General features: G+C 34.7%; 1 protein-coding gene across 4 annotated transcripts in view; it reads right to left on the bottom strand.

Annotated features, from left to right (window-relative positions):
* Nucleotides 1–17068, bottom strand: part of rusc1 (RUN and SH3 domain containing 1) — a 34074-nt gene that overhangs the window by 5560 nt on the left and 11446 nt on the right. For 2 of the 4 annotated variants that reach the window (XM_005157911.6, XM_681985.11), the window contains 8 exons: nucleotides 13977–14096; nucleotides 13807–13883; nucleotides 10534–10551; nucleotides 10132–10306; nucleotides 9696–9801; nucleotides 9130–9176; nucleotides 2214–2970; nucleotides 900–1064 (listed from right to left, as the gene is read on the bottom strand). In XM_005157911.6, the coding sequence (XP_005157968.1) occupies nucleotides 900–1064; nucleotides 2214–2970; nucleotides 9130–9176; nucleotides 9696–9801; nucleotides 10132–10306; nucleotides 10534–10551; nucleotides 13807–13883; nucleotides 13977–14096 (1465 nt within the window). The remainder of the gene's footprint in view (nucleotides 1–899; nucleotides 1065–2213; nucleotides 2971–9129; nucleotides 9177–9695; nucleotides 9802–10131; nucleotides 10307–10533; nucleotides 10552–13806; nucleotides 13884–13976; nucleotides 14097–17068) is intronic. The other 2 variants (XM_005157912.6, XM_005157913.6) reach the window with 1 other exon arrangement.

Raw genomic sequence — 17068 nt, 5'->3', positions numbered from 1 at the left:
CTCTACCATACAGGCCTGATTGGTGGATTGCTGCACAACATGGTTATCCTTCTGTAAGGTTCTCCTCTCTCCACAGAAGAACTCTGGAGCTCAGACAGAGTGACCATCGGGTTATTGATCACCTCCCTTTCTTCCCCGATCACTCGGTTTAGATGGCCGGCCGGCTCTAGGAAGAGTCCTGGTGGTTCCAAATATCTTCCACTTACTGATGATGGAGGCCACTGTGCTCATTGGAACTTTCAGAGCAGTTAAAATTTTTCTGTAACATTCCCCAGCCTTGTGCCTCGAGACAATCCTGTCTCAGAGGTCTACAGACAATTCCTTTGTCTTCATGCTTGGTTTGGGCTTTGACATGCACTGGTAACCCTGGGACCTTATATTGACAGGTGTATGCCTTTTCAAATGATGTCCAATCAACTGAATTTACCACAGGTGAACTCCAATTAAGCTGCTAATGTACCTGATCTCAATTTAGAGCAAAGGCTGTGAATACTGATGAACATGTGATTTTTCAGGGTTTCTATTTTTAGCAAATTTGTAACAATTTCAAAAAAACCTTTTTTCTCATTGTCATTAGGGGGTATTGTGTGTAGAGTTTTGAGGAGATAAATGAATTTAATCCATTTTGGAATACGTCTGTAACATAAAAAAAAAATGTGGATAAAGGGCAGTGCTGTGAATGCTTTCCGGATCCACTGTAGGTATAATAGAAAACATGGTTCACTATGCATTTCTTAATAAATTAACAGACAAAAAAGTTGCATAACTTTACTGACGTCAAAATAATTTTATTTAAAAGTTTTTTTAAAGAGGCAGAAAAAGATTTGAATATTATTCCTCTAAAATGCATGAATGGAAATCTGTTAAGAAGAACAAGAGTAACCTAATGGAAACTTTACCTTAGGGGCTTTGGCTGATCTCTTGGTTCATTAATATTTTCATTCTCATCTTGCTCTTTATCATTGCTTCTCTGAAGCTCTCTTTTCTCAGGTGGAGAACCCTGGCTAAGATTCACTATCCGGGAAAGGACGGATACACCAGGGGAGAGCCACTGAGATGGGCGCCTATGTCAGAATAACAGCACAGAAGACAATAAAACAATCTGCCACATAAATAATTCACCTATTCACATAAATAAACCTAAAAAAAATCGGAACCAAACTAAGCTAAGCTAAGCTAAAGTTAAAAAACTAAGGCTAGGATGATAAATAGATGTATAGTGAGTCGTGGATTGATGTTCAGTTTGTTAAAATGCATCACGATTCTCTCTAAAATCGATTCTGAGCTTCTTCTTACCAACAGATGGTGCTCTTGGCTAGTTTTTAAATTGTACACTCGAGTGCATGTGCTTTCATGTTCTGTAAGGCTCTGTCCACAAGAACACAAATTATATTTAAAACCACATCTTGCAGTTTGGCTGTTCTTTCACATTGAAACCCAGTACTAGGTCCCTGAAACTGAAACTTTTTTTTACTGAGATTGTTTGATCTTCAGCACAGTCGTTTTGTTTGCGTGACATCAGATTGCCTGTCATTGTTTACAAGACATACATCTGTGCAATGGCCAAAGTAAGCAAAATACTTCAGCAAATAATTGTGCTAACAGCAACATGTAGTGATATAAGGACAATTATTCCACTTTATTTCAAAACAGAAAAATCAGAATGTTGTGCTATGCAAGATGACACCCAATCCGGGCCAATAACTGTTTGAGGCTTCTGATTGACCAACATGATTTTACAGTTAGGATCACTTTGCCACCTGTTGCACTGGCATGCTCTCGACAGTGCTTCATATGGCGTTTTTGTGTTTTCTTCTGATTTTTTTAAACTGTGCATGTGTGGACATGATTTTATTTTGAAAGTGGAGGAAAAACTCAATTTACAAAAATACCCGTGTACCTGTAGACATGGCCTAAGTGGTCAAATGTACTTGCACCATGGCTTTTATTCCACAGGATTATTGTAGGTCACTATAAACACTCTTGTAATTCGCTTAAACTTTTTTATTAAATCATTAACTTAATTAAAGATCGTTTTATGTTGAAGTGGTATGTGACCATGTGGCTGTATATACAGTAAAGCACCATCTGGTGTTAAAAACTAAGCTCAGAATAGACTCAGGAGAACATCGCCATGCATTCCGAATGCATCTCAATGAAAAATCTTTTCTGGATTCACAATGCATTTAAAAAAAAAAAAAACATCCTCCAACCTGGTGGTCGGTGGGTTGTTGGGGCTCTTAGAAGCACCAAAGAGCCGTCCAAGACCCCAAGGAATAGCAGCTCCACTATCCCACAGGGAAAGATCCTCTCTAGGTTGTTGCCTGTTTTCAACTGGGCTTCTTGGTGTTGCTGAGTAGCCTGTCTTGGAATTATCTGGTGAGTAAGGACCATTCGCATTCTCTGTAGTGGTGGCCAAACCAAAGTTCTGCCCTAAACGCTCCCCCAAGCGCATGACTGCCCCCCAGCCTTGCTGAAGAGCCTGGCCCGCTTGCTGGGAAAGACTTCCAGCATTAAGAGGTGCAGAGATCTCATTCCCGTTAAACCATGATAATGGCGGATCAGCTTCCTCTTTGTTGATGCCTGATGACAGAGAAATTGGATTGCGATATGCTGACACATCAAGAACATGACTCGAAAAAAACGAATTAGGGTTGGTGTCCAAACTCAAACTGTGGTCTTGCTCTAAGATGCTTCCAGTACGATGGACACCTCCATGGAAAAGGCCCTTGGGTGACAGGTGGAAGCTGAAGTCTTCATTTGGTGGGCTGCATATGTCAGACGTGTGGCTGGCTGGGGTGAGAGTTGGAGAAGAAGGGTCTAGGTGATGATGCTGAAACAGCAGGTCCAGGTTGAAGGTCAGCAGAGAAAGAGGCTGGAGCAGGAGAAGAAGCTCCTCAAAAAGAGACTGACAAGAAGTGAGTGACAGACGCATGAAGGAAGTAGGCCGATAAAAAGTTTCCAGCACATCTGCAGGACAGAGAGAAAATGGAGTTGACTGACAAAATAAAAATTGTAATACAGTAAATTACAACAGCTCTCATTTTATGTATTACATCCACACTTGGGGACAGTTCATTTAACTTTTCTCCTAACAACTTGAGGGCAGTTGATCAATAGAGTGGTTACTATCTTGCATTCCAAATATTTATTGCTCGATGACATCATTAATACAAGACAGCTGACAGCTATAGACCGTTTCAATGTGATGATGTCATTGGCCCATGAACATTTCCTGCCTGTTGTCAAAGTATTTTATAGGTGTAACAAGAGGCAATTTAAACATAAATTCACATTAAAACAGCCATCATAACATTATTTATCAATATGTAGACCTTTTTGGATTCTCGGAAGCTATAGAATTTAAAAATTTAAAACAGGAAACATGAAAGGATCATTGTTACTGTTTACATCTGTCAAAATGGTTTTTAGTCATGTGCTAAATGCCCCATGTAATCTGTGAAAATGAAATTATTAGAAGCAAGTCAATTGTGGTTAAAAAAAGTATATGCACTTAAATATGATGAAAATATTAACATTTATTAAACAAAAAATCTTAGTAAAAGCTTTTTATTGGCACATGTGAACATCAAGCAACAGTGGAGTCATTGCAAGTCTGATTTCTGTAACCTGCTAGTATATCCATGATTTTTTTTTCAAATATTTAATAAATCATCTTATATTTAATAAACTAGACATTTAAAAAATATATCAACAAAAATAACCATTTAGGGCTTTTACACAGAAGAAGAAGAATTTATTGTGTGCTGTAATCCTTTTTACCTAAAACGATGTTGTTACATTTCAGATGTTGATCTACTGTAACTGAGATGATTCAGCATGATGTCAGATAAGGATGAAATCATAATAAGTTGTTACAATCAGCAGTGAATATTTTGCCCATATTGCTAATAGGCATATTGCATGTGCTACTACTTGTTTCTACAATCTTCATTGTTGTTATATTTTAATATAATTATTATATAATCACAAGCTTTTTCTGTATAGCAAAGCTTGTGAAAAACATCCAAATCACTATAATCCTATTTTCTGATCTAATGTTTTCAGTAATTTTAGTTCAGCATGTTTATTTTATTACTCAAAATAAAATGTGCAGCACTTACTGTACAGTATTTGCATTTACAATTTGCTCTCAACAACCCAGTGGGGAACATTGGGTTATTGATTTCATAAATTGTGTTTTTGATATTTTTTACTCCTAAATGAAGAACATAAAAGAACTCCACTTACAAAATATATGGGTTTTGGTGAAGGCCATTTTGCTCAAATACTGCAGATTTTTCATATTGAGTTTTGTGGTTGTTTTTGGTTAGAGTAAGCTCAACTTGTTTTCTTTAACTATAATATGCTACTATATTTTACTATATATACTAATATTTACCAAGTTGTCATTGTTTTGGGCTGTTATATCTTTAACAGGGCATCTGTGCAGGTAGTGGGAACTACTTACACGATCTCACGGCCACTTGTAATTTTTTGATTTAGTGCCTAATTCATATGAATCTGTACGATCTCATTCGTACAATTTAGTATGATCTCCTTACTCCAATGAAGTTTGTGTTTAGGGACGGGGTTGGGTGCCACGTCTCCTTTTAAAAATCATACCTTTATATATGACTAAACTCGACCAAATTAGCTACTAAACCGACAAAATGTTAAAATAGTTATGCTTCCTCGTAAGATCAGTCTGGAACTACAGCATTACGTATATGTAGTTTGTCTTGTCCAGCCTTGCTCAAAGAAATTTAATACAACTTTCTAAATTCAAGATTTTAGAGCTGTCAGAAGCTTAGTGTAGTTGATGTCAAATCACATGACTACATGGTTCATTTCAAGCCAAACCCTTGCTTTTTACTTCTACCAATTGCATATAGGCCTCAAAATTCATAAATATTACATTAATCTGTTAAAATAATCCTGATCAACAAAATATATGAGAATCATTTACCTTTTTGGGTAACAATGCTTAAACTGACAATGCCTTCACTAGGAAATTTCCTACTTCTACAAATGAACAAGTTTCCTACTTCAAATGAAGATGTGAGCACAAGCTTGTGGCATTCAAGTGTTTTGTTGTCAGAAAAAAATAGAAAACATGGAGAGCAGCAGCTTTATTCTTGCATGTTTCTTGCAAAACAGGCAGAACTTAGTTACTTTTTGAACAAAAGCATTTATCTTTGATAAAATGTTATAAGCATCTGCTATTCAGAATGCTTGCAGAGTTATGAACAATTCTGGAATTTCAATCAAATACAGTACATGCAAAAGTCACTGTTTATACGATTTTTTAAAAGGATTTAGACCAGGGTTGGCCACCCCTGCTTTAGACGCTGTACACATGACAATAAAACTTGTACTTTGATCATCCTTACCAATAAGTCAATAGATGATGGAATGTATACATACTGTTTTGGTTGAGGGAACCAGAGTAATGCAAATTTCTGAGTTTGGCCATAAAGATACATCACTATGACAGACTCTGCTACACTCGTTCCGCAGCATCCAGTCACGCACCAGCCAGCTGAAGGAAAGCTTCTTCCCTCAGACTATCAGGCTGATGAACACTTAACACACACAGACTCTTCCATACCCCTCACTGCACACCATCAACATGTAGCATGCACTTCACTTTAACCAATCCATACCTAAAACAATACTGCCAACAACTTTGTGGACACCTATTCATTGTACATATCGCTGTCAATTTTAAATTGTCGTTGTATTTGCACTGTCTGTATTTTGCACTGTCGTTGTATTTGCTCTATCTGTATTTTGTACTGTCTGGAGCCAGCACCTAAGCTTTTCACTCATCATAGCACACGTGCTGCTGATGATGTGACAATAAAAGCGATTTGATTTGATAGTCTATATTTCCATCCACCTATTTTAGCCAAGTGTCAAGAAAATGCCAAGATGCACATACATTTTAAAAAGGTGTATAATATGCTTTGTGTAAAACATCAACAGTGTAAATCATCTAAAATGCGGTTTAAGTCATTCTAAAACACCATATCCAAAAATCGTCATCACAGTTGTTCAGTACTATTATCTCCAGAACTGTCTCGAGAGTGTGGTCTTACAGTACTTTTGAGAAACAAGTCATTTATTAAAAAGAAAAAGACACCCGCATTCCATTTGTCTTGTTGATATTTGGCAGCAGCTTATCAGGAATAGACAATACTTTCTTTGACTCATTAGTGGGAAACACTGCATTATTTGCAAATCTTTTATGCAATATTCCAGTTTTGTGCATAAATTTAATTCAGATATTTGGATTGAAGTCAAAATCACATTCCTGAAGTTTGCCTAAATGACACATTTTGCATATCTCCTCAGTCAAACACCTGGTTTACTCATCAGCTCATTAGCTGAGACTCTAAAGTCCCCTGTCTGACACAACGGACACATGTGCTGCGTCCCAGTTCACCTAATTATAATACGCCCTGAAAGTATGCACTCTTCTGTGAATAAAAGAAGAAATTTTTCTTTGTGTAGCAGAAGAGTAGATAGGCTTTGGAACAAACCACCAATGCATAAAACTGTCTCTTTATCACACTCTGGGGTATAGTTATGCACATCCTGATATGCTAACTGGACTATCAAGCACCTTGTCGCAGTAAACATCTTAAAATTTGTATTTAATTTCTTACTCTATTGGAGAGAAAAGCAGCAGCACTGATCCGCCAATTGTGAGTGTTTCAAATTTTTGCTAAATCATTAACTTTAGAGCCAAAGAAATCTTCATAAAAGTTCAAATCTTTTTGGCTGTAAATCAAATCTTACTCAAAAGTAATGGGGTTTGCCCAAAATTAGCTATAAGAGTGTGCACTGATCCAAATTTTAAAAATCCACCAGAAATAGACCATCCTGGTACCTTTGGCATACTCCAAAATATTATGCTTTGTGACACACATTAATTTTCCATACTATTTAAAACTGTACTGTAAAATACTGTATTACATGACTGACATCCATTTATCACCTTAGAATTATAAGGTTCTATCTGACATTTTTGTCAAAATTGAGTTATTGACATATTCTTATTAAATAACAACTTATTTATATTATGTGATGGGTTTTTTATAAGTTGTTTACATTTTAGGACTTTTTATTTCAAAAACTAAAAAGGTTTTATCTACAAAGTCGAACTCTAGCTTGGCTTTATAAGGTTCTTTCTGTGAGCCAATCAGCATTTCGAATGCACGCACGAGGGCCAATCAGGATCAGCTTTCTTTGTCATTTTGGCAGTGGGAAAGACCAGAAAGAAACATTTTACATTGTTGAAAAAGAAACAGTTATTAAAAAAAAAAAGTAATATATTAAATGTGAAATATTTGTATTTGTGTATGTATAGTCATTGAAACATTTTTCAGTGTTTATTAAACTCATTTGCTCATTGTCTGTGGTTATTTCAAGTCTTTAAATTTGATATTAAGCCTTGAAGGGCAAATACTTAACTAAATTAATAGGACATATAATTCGATAACTAACAGTGGTGTAAAGTAACAAATTAAAAATACTCAGATTACTGTAACTAAGCAGTTTTCTCAGAAATTGTAATTTTATAAGTAGTTTTATAAATGCTTACTTTTACTTTCCCTTGAGTACATTTTTGGTGCTGTATCGGTACTTTTACTCCAATACTTTTCTTCAACCTGCAGTCACAGCTTTATTTTTTCTGGTCTATGGGTATTAGAAAAATCAGTCCTGTGATTCCTGTCAAATCAATCGCACATAGAACGTAAATCACCTCAAACTGAACTACCTCAAGACATGGGCAATTTATAATTGCAGCAAACTGTTTGAAAGCATTAAAAGTGTCCAAGAAGATGTCTAAAATCTTTACACGCGTTGACCCAGAGACTGTTTAGATGTATGTCACTGATGAGAGACGTTTACTGTATGATGACCGAAATGGCCTTAGCAGACAAAAAACGTCAACATGACATCAATATGGCGTTGATTTAAGATGTTGGCTCGATGTTGGATTTTGGTCACTTTCTAACACAACCTAAAATCATCCAAATATCAACGTCATTTGACGTCAGTATTGGACTTCAAAATAATGTTGTCTTTAGAAGCTGGCTAGACATTGAATTTTGGTCACCTGACATCACAACCTAAATCTAACCTAACATTAAGATCTTACACTACAGAATAGCTCTTAAGCACTACAGAATGTTACATTTACACACACATGCACAAATGACATGTAAAAGTATCAGCTTTTTACAGTATAATACTCACTACTCTTTGAAAGGGCTACTTTTTACTCGTACTTTGAGTAATATTTACAACAGATACTTTTACTCTACTTGCATTACACTTTTAGTCAAGTAATGGTACTTTTACTTAAGTATAATTTTTCAGTACTCTTTCCACCACTGATAACTACAGTATAATTAAATAGTTCACATAAAGCAGAAAATGTAATAAATATGACCATATTAATAACATAAAATTAACATCTGCACTGGATAAAATATTTAACACAGCCTTAAAACATGAAATAAATTTTATAGAAAAATTTTACTTTCTCAAGCATGAACATATTGTTACAACACCAAATTTTATCTTTTGTGATTATATTTCTTTGAATATTTATTTCTTGAAAAGTAATGCTTCAATGAATGATCTATCAGACTGACCCTTATATTTCCAAACAGAAAATGACTTTATAGAATCAGAAAGTTCTTATCATCTTATCAAGTATTATCATTTTTGATGGATTTTAAATCATTCTGTTACAATTTCAGACCATTTTTAGACTGTTACTAACATATTTCTGGTCCAAAAAAGAAGGCATATCTCACCCTAAAATCTCCTCTCACCCATCCTCGAACATGTATGAGTTTCATTGTTCTATTGAACCCAAAAGCAACCGAAAGTCATTGATTTCCATAGTGTGTGTTTTTCCACTATGGATGTCAGTGGTTTCCGCTTACCAACTTCTTACCAAGTACTTTTTGGTTAATCGAAAAATAAGAAACACCTAAAGATCTGAAACCACTTGAGGCTCAATAAAATAAAAACATTTATTTTTATTTTAGGGTAAACTATACCTTTAAGGTGTATTTTCCAGCAATACCACTAAATGTCAATACTTACCGCTGCAAGACTGCAGATGGGAAAGCCAATAATCCAAAAGCTTGATACTGTATGACAAATTGGAAGAGGGCAATAATAAATCAGATGAGAAAAGGATACACAGCCAATACACAGTGTCACGATCCCCAGTGATCCACAACCATCGCTGGTAACAATCACATTCACATGAACTACAAATCTGCCATGTTATGGACTACAACACCCAGTGATGCAACACACACAACCGGTTCCAGGTCTCCACGAATTAGAAAACGCATTGTAATGTCACCTAAACAGATAAGAAGACTCAGCCACATTGAATGTGTTGTGCTGCTTATGTAGTGTAGTAATCAGTATCAAATGCAGCATCAGTTGTGAGAGTCTAATCAGTGCAGATCTGGAACCGGTTGTGTTTGTGTGTTGCATGACTGGGTGTTATAGTCCATATCATGGCGGATTTGTAGTTTAAGTGAATGTAAGTATATTTACCATCGATCTCTGGTTGTATTTCGCTGGTGATCGTGACACACACAGAGGTCAATAATAAAAATGAATTAGATTTTAGGCTGAGGAAAGTTCTTGCTTACTTGAGAAGGCCAAACAGGAAGGCGTTGAATCTGTGCCTGCTCTGCCTTAGCTGATGAAGACCTGCTACTTTAGTCTGAAGGCTGTGCAAAGCCTGTGTGCTCGGGCCTAAAGGACAAACACAAATGACGTTATCACTTCATCTGGCATGAGCGGCAACAGAACGAATGTTCACAATTTACTGAAGTCACACTAATGCTCCTGAAAATACTAGACAAGGAATATAAGCAGCGAAAAGAAAGAACATTGAGGGAGAAAACGGAGGAATATTTAAAGACTGGAAGTATGACAGAGATGGGTGAGTCAGTACTGCAGGGATTCACTGTGCCAGAAGAGAAGAGAATAAAACAGGCCTGAGGATGAGAGATAGTGAAAAAGAGAGAGAGAGAGAGAATGAGTGATATAACATCAAACGTAATGTTTATGCCAGATGTCTACCTGGTTTGGTGGAGGCCTGAACCAAACCCCAGGGTGAATTTGGCCTTCTGCCTGCAATGAGGTCACTCTGGTGGGGCTTGAGTCCATCACAGAGCAGGCTGCGCAGGGCTGGGCAAAGGCACTGCAGTACCAGACGACCAAGAGAGGGATTTACACTGCTGTCTCCAGAAAGGCTCTGTCAACAGAGGTCAGGAAAGGAAAATGGAAGATAGACAAGAGGCAGAGAAAGAATAAAAAAATGTGCAAAGCAATGGAACAACAGAAAAAATGATATAAGATAAGGTGATTCAAATGAATTTAAAAGGTATAGAGATGAAAATAGAAGAAAGAGGTGAAAAGGTGCATGAGGTTAGTGTGCAAATAAGTCATTCGCAAAGCTCATATTTATGAACTTCGAAGTACCTTATCTACTGAGTGAAACTGGAGAAATAAAAAGGTAGAGATAAGCCAAGTGCATGAAAGTGGCATGAAGATAGAAGGAAAAAAAACAGGTACGGATTTACTCATTCTTTTTTGTTTCATTTTTTTTTTATCTGTGAATGAACAATGTTATTAACCATTTAATAATACAAAAAAAGGTTATTTTAGTTAAACCAGAGTATCCATATATTAACCATGGTTTCGAAATACAAACAATAGTTTGGTTTTGCAATAAAACTGTAGCTATACAATTGGTAGTAAATGTGCCAAAAAACATAGTTACTACATTTGCACCATAATACAACAATGATCAATTCGGTCAAGGCTTATATTGAAGAGCCCCTATTATGGGTTTTTAAATGACCTTCCATGCAGATGTTTAACAAAGCTCAAAGTGAATGAAAACATCCAGCTGAGGTTTAAATCTGAAAGTGCACTGTGTTTCAAACAATTGATTCTTTAATGAAATGGTCAACTAAATAGTCTAATAAATGAATTGTGTCGGGTTCGGATCTTTTGCTTAAACGCGTTGACCTCAATAGGGTACATCACCAAATATATAGTACTGGATCTAGTAAAAAATGAATGTAGCTTTCCCTTCAGATGCTAGCGGAGCACGGGGAATAACGGAACTGATCATGACATGAAAATGACAATCACTCCACTCAAAAAAAAATGATATGTTGGCTTTAATTAACTTTTTTATGTCAACAGGTTCCACGTAACCGAGTTAAGTTACCTTAAAGAAAGAGTAATTATTTGAGTGAACTTAAGTTAGTTACATAAATGTAATGTTGTTTAGTTCAATCAACACAACATTTATAATTTGGCTTTAATTTATTTACACTGTTAAAAAAATCTGTTAAATTTATGGAAAAATACCGGCAGTTGTTGACAGGAACTTTTTGTAAAAATTTGGAAGTTTTATGGGACTGTTTAAATTTACAGAAAATAACCGTATTTCATCAACTGATACAATGCTCAGTTCACAAAAACTTAGTTTAGCTCACAAAGACGTAAAGTCATTCAATGCACTAATGGGTTCGTGTGTATAAAATTTGCAAACAGATTTTCACTGCATTAGTAACTACACAGTTACCTTTAAACAAAAGAAGATGCAGCACAACATCAGCTATCCTTAGTTCATATTGGACTTGCACACAGATGCTACTATCCTCCACAATGATGAAGTTGTGGGGAATAAAGGGGTAAAGTTATTTTTCACAACACCACAGTATAGCCAACCTATTGCTGTGTTTGCTCCTGTCATTTTTCTGATTTATGATATAATAACCTAACCTGCAATGCAAGAATTGTCGGCCATTTGCGATTAAAAGAAGGAGCAGCAGAGACTTTTATGTATGGGACTTTGTTAGACTTACAGTTCATATGGACCAGTTTCTTCTTCCTCCAGATCATAACATGTAAGTGCAATTAAAATTGTTGCCTTGTTTTATGTAGTTTGCAAAATATGTATTTAATTGCATGTTGTAACTTGTAATTGCTCTGCACAGCTTGTAATCACTTAGATCAGTGCTTGTACTTTATCTCTCAGGTTTAATGTTTATGGGCTATTTACATATTTCATCCAAAACCATGTTGAAAACACGACGTGTGCTTCTTCCTTTACCGATTTAAATCTGTTTCTGAAGTCGCAATCCTCTGCCGTTTGTCTTTGCTATGGCCACCATCAGCTTTTTTTACACAAGGGTGGCGTGGTCAATGCGTGTCATTGTTATTACTTGGGGTTAGCGTTAAGAGTAGAGTAATATGCTGGTCACAAAACACTAAAACACATTTTTTGAGATGTTGACAGTCATATCCCATGCTGCTAAAAACACTATTAGGACACATATATTTCACTTAAAAGTGCGTTATTTCGTTCTTCTGGTTTGAAACAAATTTTTGAAGCTACATCACAATGATTAGATCTATGCATGTATTCCAGTGTGGAGACTGGATGTCTGTACCAGCAAGTACAACGTGACATGTTTGAGTGCAGCATTAATTCATGAGAAAGACTTGTTTCAAACCAGTCAGCATGCCCTATTGTGAATGAGGTGCAACTTCATTAATATGCATGATATAGCTTCGAAGACGCAATGTTGTGTTACCAAAACAAGTGGAAGAAGAATTGTTTGGAGACATGGGTCGTCAGTGTAGCATTTATAAATGTGCTGCAACGAAGGTTTTGTTTTCATTTCCCCGCTATGAGAGCACAGCTGGACTCACATGTGAATTACGATGCATGCAACAAGCTACAGCAATATGTTTGTAAGGAACATTTTTACCCGAGAGCTTTTTGCCTCTGGAAATTGTGAAATCCAGATTTGCCGCTCGTCTTTATTTAAAAAAAAGGCTGCTCTAGTTTGTGTCATTGTCCTGTCTCTACAGATTTGGTAAGTGTGTAATAAAGTGATTAATCAATATTCTTTGTTTATGTTTATTCAGATGGAAAAGTTAGTTTGTGTCGCCAGAAGTACTCTTTCAGTTTTCAAAGACATACCATAGTCAAAATAATTTAGTTACTAAGTTTACAGTATGTTAATAGCACTGCAATATTATGGACTGAAAGATCCGGTTTAAATGCTGCTCTCTGAGTGTAAACATCTTTAGAAAACACCTTAATCAAACTATTACCGTCGTGTAGGATTTTTGCTGCATTTTGTGACAGGATAGTTTATACACACACAGCTTTCTGAAGCTACCTACCTAGTCCATCTAAGTTACAGAGAAATGCGGAGTTTTTTTTTTCTCCCATACGACGTGGGTGATTAAATATTCCATTAAAAACTACACTCTTCCAGCAGTTCTTTGCATCCTTGTTTGTCACGTTGCCTTGTTTTTTTTTTCAAGCTAGAGGTGTGAAAAAACCTTGCTGAGACAGAGGAGGTTCCTGGCCCTTTAACTGCATTGCTTTATTGCATTCCTGCATTGGCCTCTCACATACTCTGTGTGCTACTTCATAGCCTTGGTGGGCATTTCTGTTTGTTGTCTCTAAGTTTAGCCTCACACAAAGGAGGGGTTTGGGAACAAATGAATCACTGAACGAATCATATGGGATCATTGGGATAATTAGATAAAAAAATATTGCATATTATAAGACAATGAAAGTGTTTTTTGACCGTGCATGCAGCCTGTTGTTGGAGACCCCCAAAACCAAAAATGATCTTTTATAATGCAAAATAGGGGCTCTTTAAACTAAAGTGAAATTAATAATGCCAATTTGAAAAGTTAAATTAGCACAGCACATACCTTCTGAACAACAGTCCTGGATGAACTGAACTGAGCCAAAATGGCCTCCACTGCCACACTGACTGAATTGACAAGAGCTTTGTGACAGAAACACATTAAATGACAATTATTTACAAAAGTAAAATAAAAAAACAATAAAACACTTTTTTTCAGTAATCATATATTCTTACTTTTCTTTTCTAGCAGGCATACAGAAGACAGCCCTTCAGCACTCATTGAGGACCTCACATCCTCTCCCATCCAGGCCCCATTCTTCTGCTCAGATCCGGCAAAAGAAAAGCTGCGGACAGCTATTAAGAGGAAAAACAGCAGGGTGGGGTTAGAAACTCAATTATTAGAAGATCATGTATTACAGTTGATCTTGAGCCATCCAGTGCAGTACATGACAGCAGCTTGTGAGGAACGTGTATAGGTACAAATATTCATGAATAAATGATGTAAGTGATTTATTCATTTGAAAAATATTTGGATTTGATTTGACATATATTGGTTGGTCTCATGCGTTACTGTTAGATAAAGGAAAAACAAGACATGCTGAGAAGCGTTTTATGAAAATCATTTTCAAATGAAATAAATATAAAAGTTAGGTTAACAGTACAATAAAATACATAAAGGTCATAAAATCAAGATACATGTTAAACGAGAGCAATGTGCATATATCTATATTAAAAAAAGGATTTTTAAAGCCACACTATGTAACTTTTTCCCCCTTATCAATAACATTTACATCATCAATAAATACTTCAAATATTCGAGTTTGAATTGGTGTATTTGTCATAAGCTTTATAAGCGGATCAAATTTTATGTCATACATTTTAAAATACAGGAAAGCAGTTCAGACACTACTACAGTATATGGAGAGAAAGGTGCATAAGCAGAGTTTATATGGTTTACAATGCAGGTATCTATACTATTTATTGGCCTACTTGCCTTAAAGCTTTCTAGCCAAAGTTCTAATAGTTTCCAACATTTTAGCCTTGAGCCATAAATAATCTGTGCAAAATAGCACAAAAACAACTCACCTTGGAATGATCAAGGTCTGGGATAATGAGCTTTTGTACATTTTTCATAGCAGAAATGATATGGCGTCTTTTATACATGAAAATGGCCAGACCCTAAATGTATTACATGTACATCAAAAATCTTTCAAATTTAAAGATAGAACCATAGAACCATTTGTAGAACCATATAAATCTAAAACATATAGAAATGATTACATGATTTCATTAACTGGAGCTTTTAACAGTTTTTTATTATAACACTAGTACACAACAACTCTCCATTTTTTTAGGCATAAAGCAAGCTTAACCGAAACTAATGATTATTATTGTATTTAAGAAGACCCCATTTAATAAACTACTAACCATCTGACCTTCAAAGCTTAATACTGTACAATTTTATAACATTTTATCATTAAAAATATCTCACATTTAAAATATTTAAGAAATTTGCTGCATTAACAAACAATAGAAAACATTTACATTTAATTTTATTGTAATACAATGCATCTAAATCAATCACTTAATTTTATTTATTATTTTAATTTATAATTTTATTTATTACTAATATTATTATGAGATTTTCATAAACTCTGCATTTAATATACAAATATATGCATTTAATATATCAAATATATAACTGAAGTCAGAATAATTAGCCCCCATTTATTTTATATATTACTATACAGCTGAAAATGACATGTAAAGGCTTAACTAGGTTAATTAGGTTAGCTAGGCAGGTTAGGGTTATTAGACAAGTTATTGTATAACGATGGTTTGTAGACTATCGAAAAAAAAATAGCTTAAAGGGGCTATTAATTTTGACCCTAAAATGGTTTTTAAAAATGTAAAGCTGCTTTTATCCTAGCTGAAATAAAACAAATAAGACTTTCTCCAGAAGAAAAAAAATATCACCAGACACACTGTGAATATTTCCTTGTTCTGTTAAACATCTTTAGGGAAATATTTAAAAAAGAAAATAAATATATTTAGTAAATAAATAAATAAATTTGTTTCTTAAAAAAAAAAGCTAAAAAGATGGAAATTATTACATAATAACGCTTTATAGCACAGAAAAACATTGACTGAAGTTTTTAACAGTTTTTGTTATACCATTAGTACAAAATAAATCTCCTTTTTCAGGCATAAAGCAAAAACTCTGTAGATCAGCATGACTCAAACTAATGTTTATTTTTATAATTAAGACCCTATCAATTAAACTGTTGACCAATTGACAGTTAAATCTTAATACTGTACAATTTTATAGCATATTATCATTAAAAATATCTCACATTTAAAACACTTAAGAAACCTGCTATAATAACCAACAATAGAAAATATTTACATTTCATCTTATTGTAATACAATGCATCTAAATCAATCACATGATTTTTTCCAAAGGGTAAGATTTTCATAAACATGTTCATAAAAGCATTTAAAAATGTACATCATCTTTATAGAGATTTGTGCACAAATGCAGGATCAAATTTTTGTATTATTATTATTTTTTTTTATATATTTTCCAAATGATGTTTAACAGAGCAAGGAAATTTTTACAGTATGTCTGAAATATTTTTTCTTCTGGAGAAGTATTACTTTTTCAGCTAGAATAAAAGTTGTTTTGAATTTTTTAAAAACCATTTTAGGGACAAAATCATTAGCCCCTTTGAGCTATTTTTTTCCGATAACCTACAGAACAAACCATTGTTATACAATAACTTGCCTAATTACCCCAACCTGCCAAGTTAACCTAATTAACCCAGTTAAGCCTTTAAATGTAGCTTTAAGCTGTACAGAAGTGTCTTAAAAATATCTAGTAAAATATTATTTACTGTCATCATGACAAGGATAAAAAAATAAATTATTAGAAATGAGTTATTAAAACTATTATGTTTAGAAATGTGCTGAAAAAATCTTCTCTCCTTTAAACAGAAATTGGGGGAAAAAAATTTACAGGGGGCTTATAATTCAGAGAGGGCTAATAATTCTTACTTCAACTGTATGTATGTTTCATTATTTTATTTCAACACAGCATCATAATACTCTCTATTTGCTAGTGTCAAGAATTTAACATGGATGAATTATCAATCTGAGATGATTCTGTTTAGTCCTCTTGCGGTCTTCTTGAAAGTCTGATTAGCTCACAGACAGAATCTTATAGATCCAAGCTAAAGTTGTTTTTTTTTCTGGTTTAAAAATCCCAAAATGTACAAAAGTTGTCACACAATAAAAACATGAGAGTAACTCAATTATCTAATTCCAAA

This window comes from Danio rerio, chromosome 16 (assembly GCF_049306965.1).
Source record: "Danio rerio strain Tuebingen ecotype United States chromosome 16, GRCz12tu, whole genome shotgun sequence".
In the NCBI taxonomy this organism is placed as follows: domain Eukaryota; kingdom Metazoa; phylum Chordata; class Actinopteri; order Cypriniformes; family Danionidae; genus Danio; species Danio rerio.
Note: the sequence above shows the minus strand (reverse complement) of the source record. Positions and strands in the feature narration are given on the sequence as shown.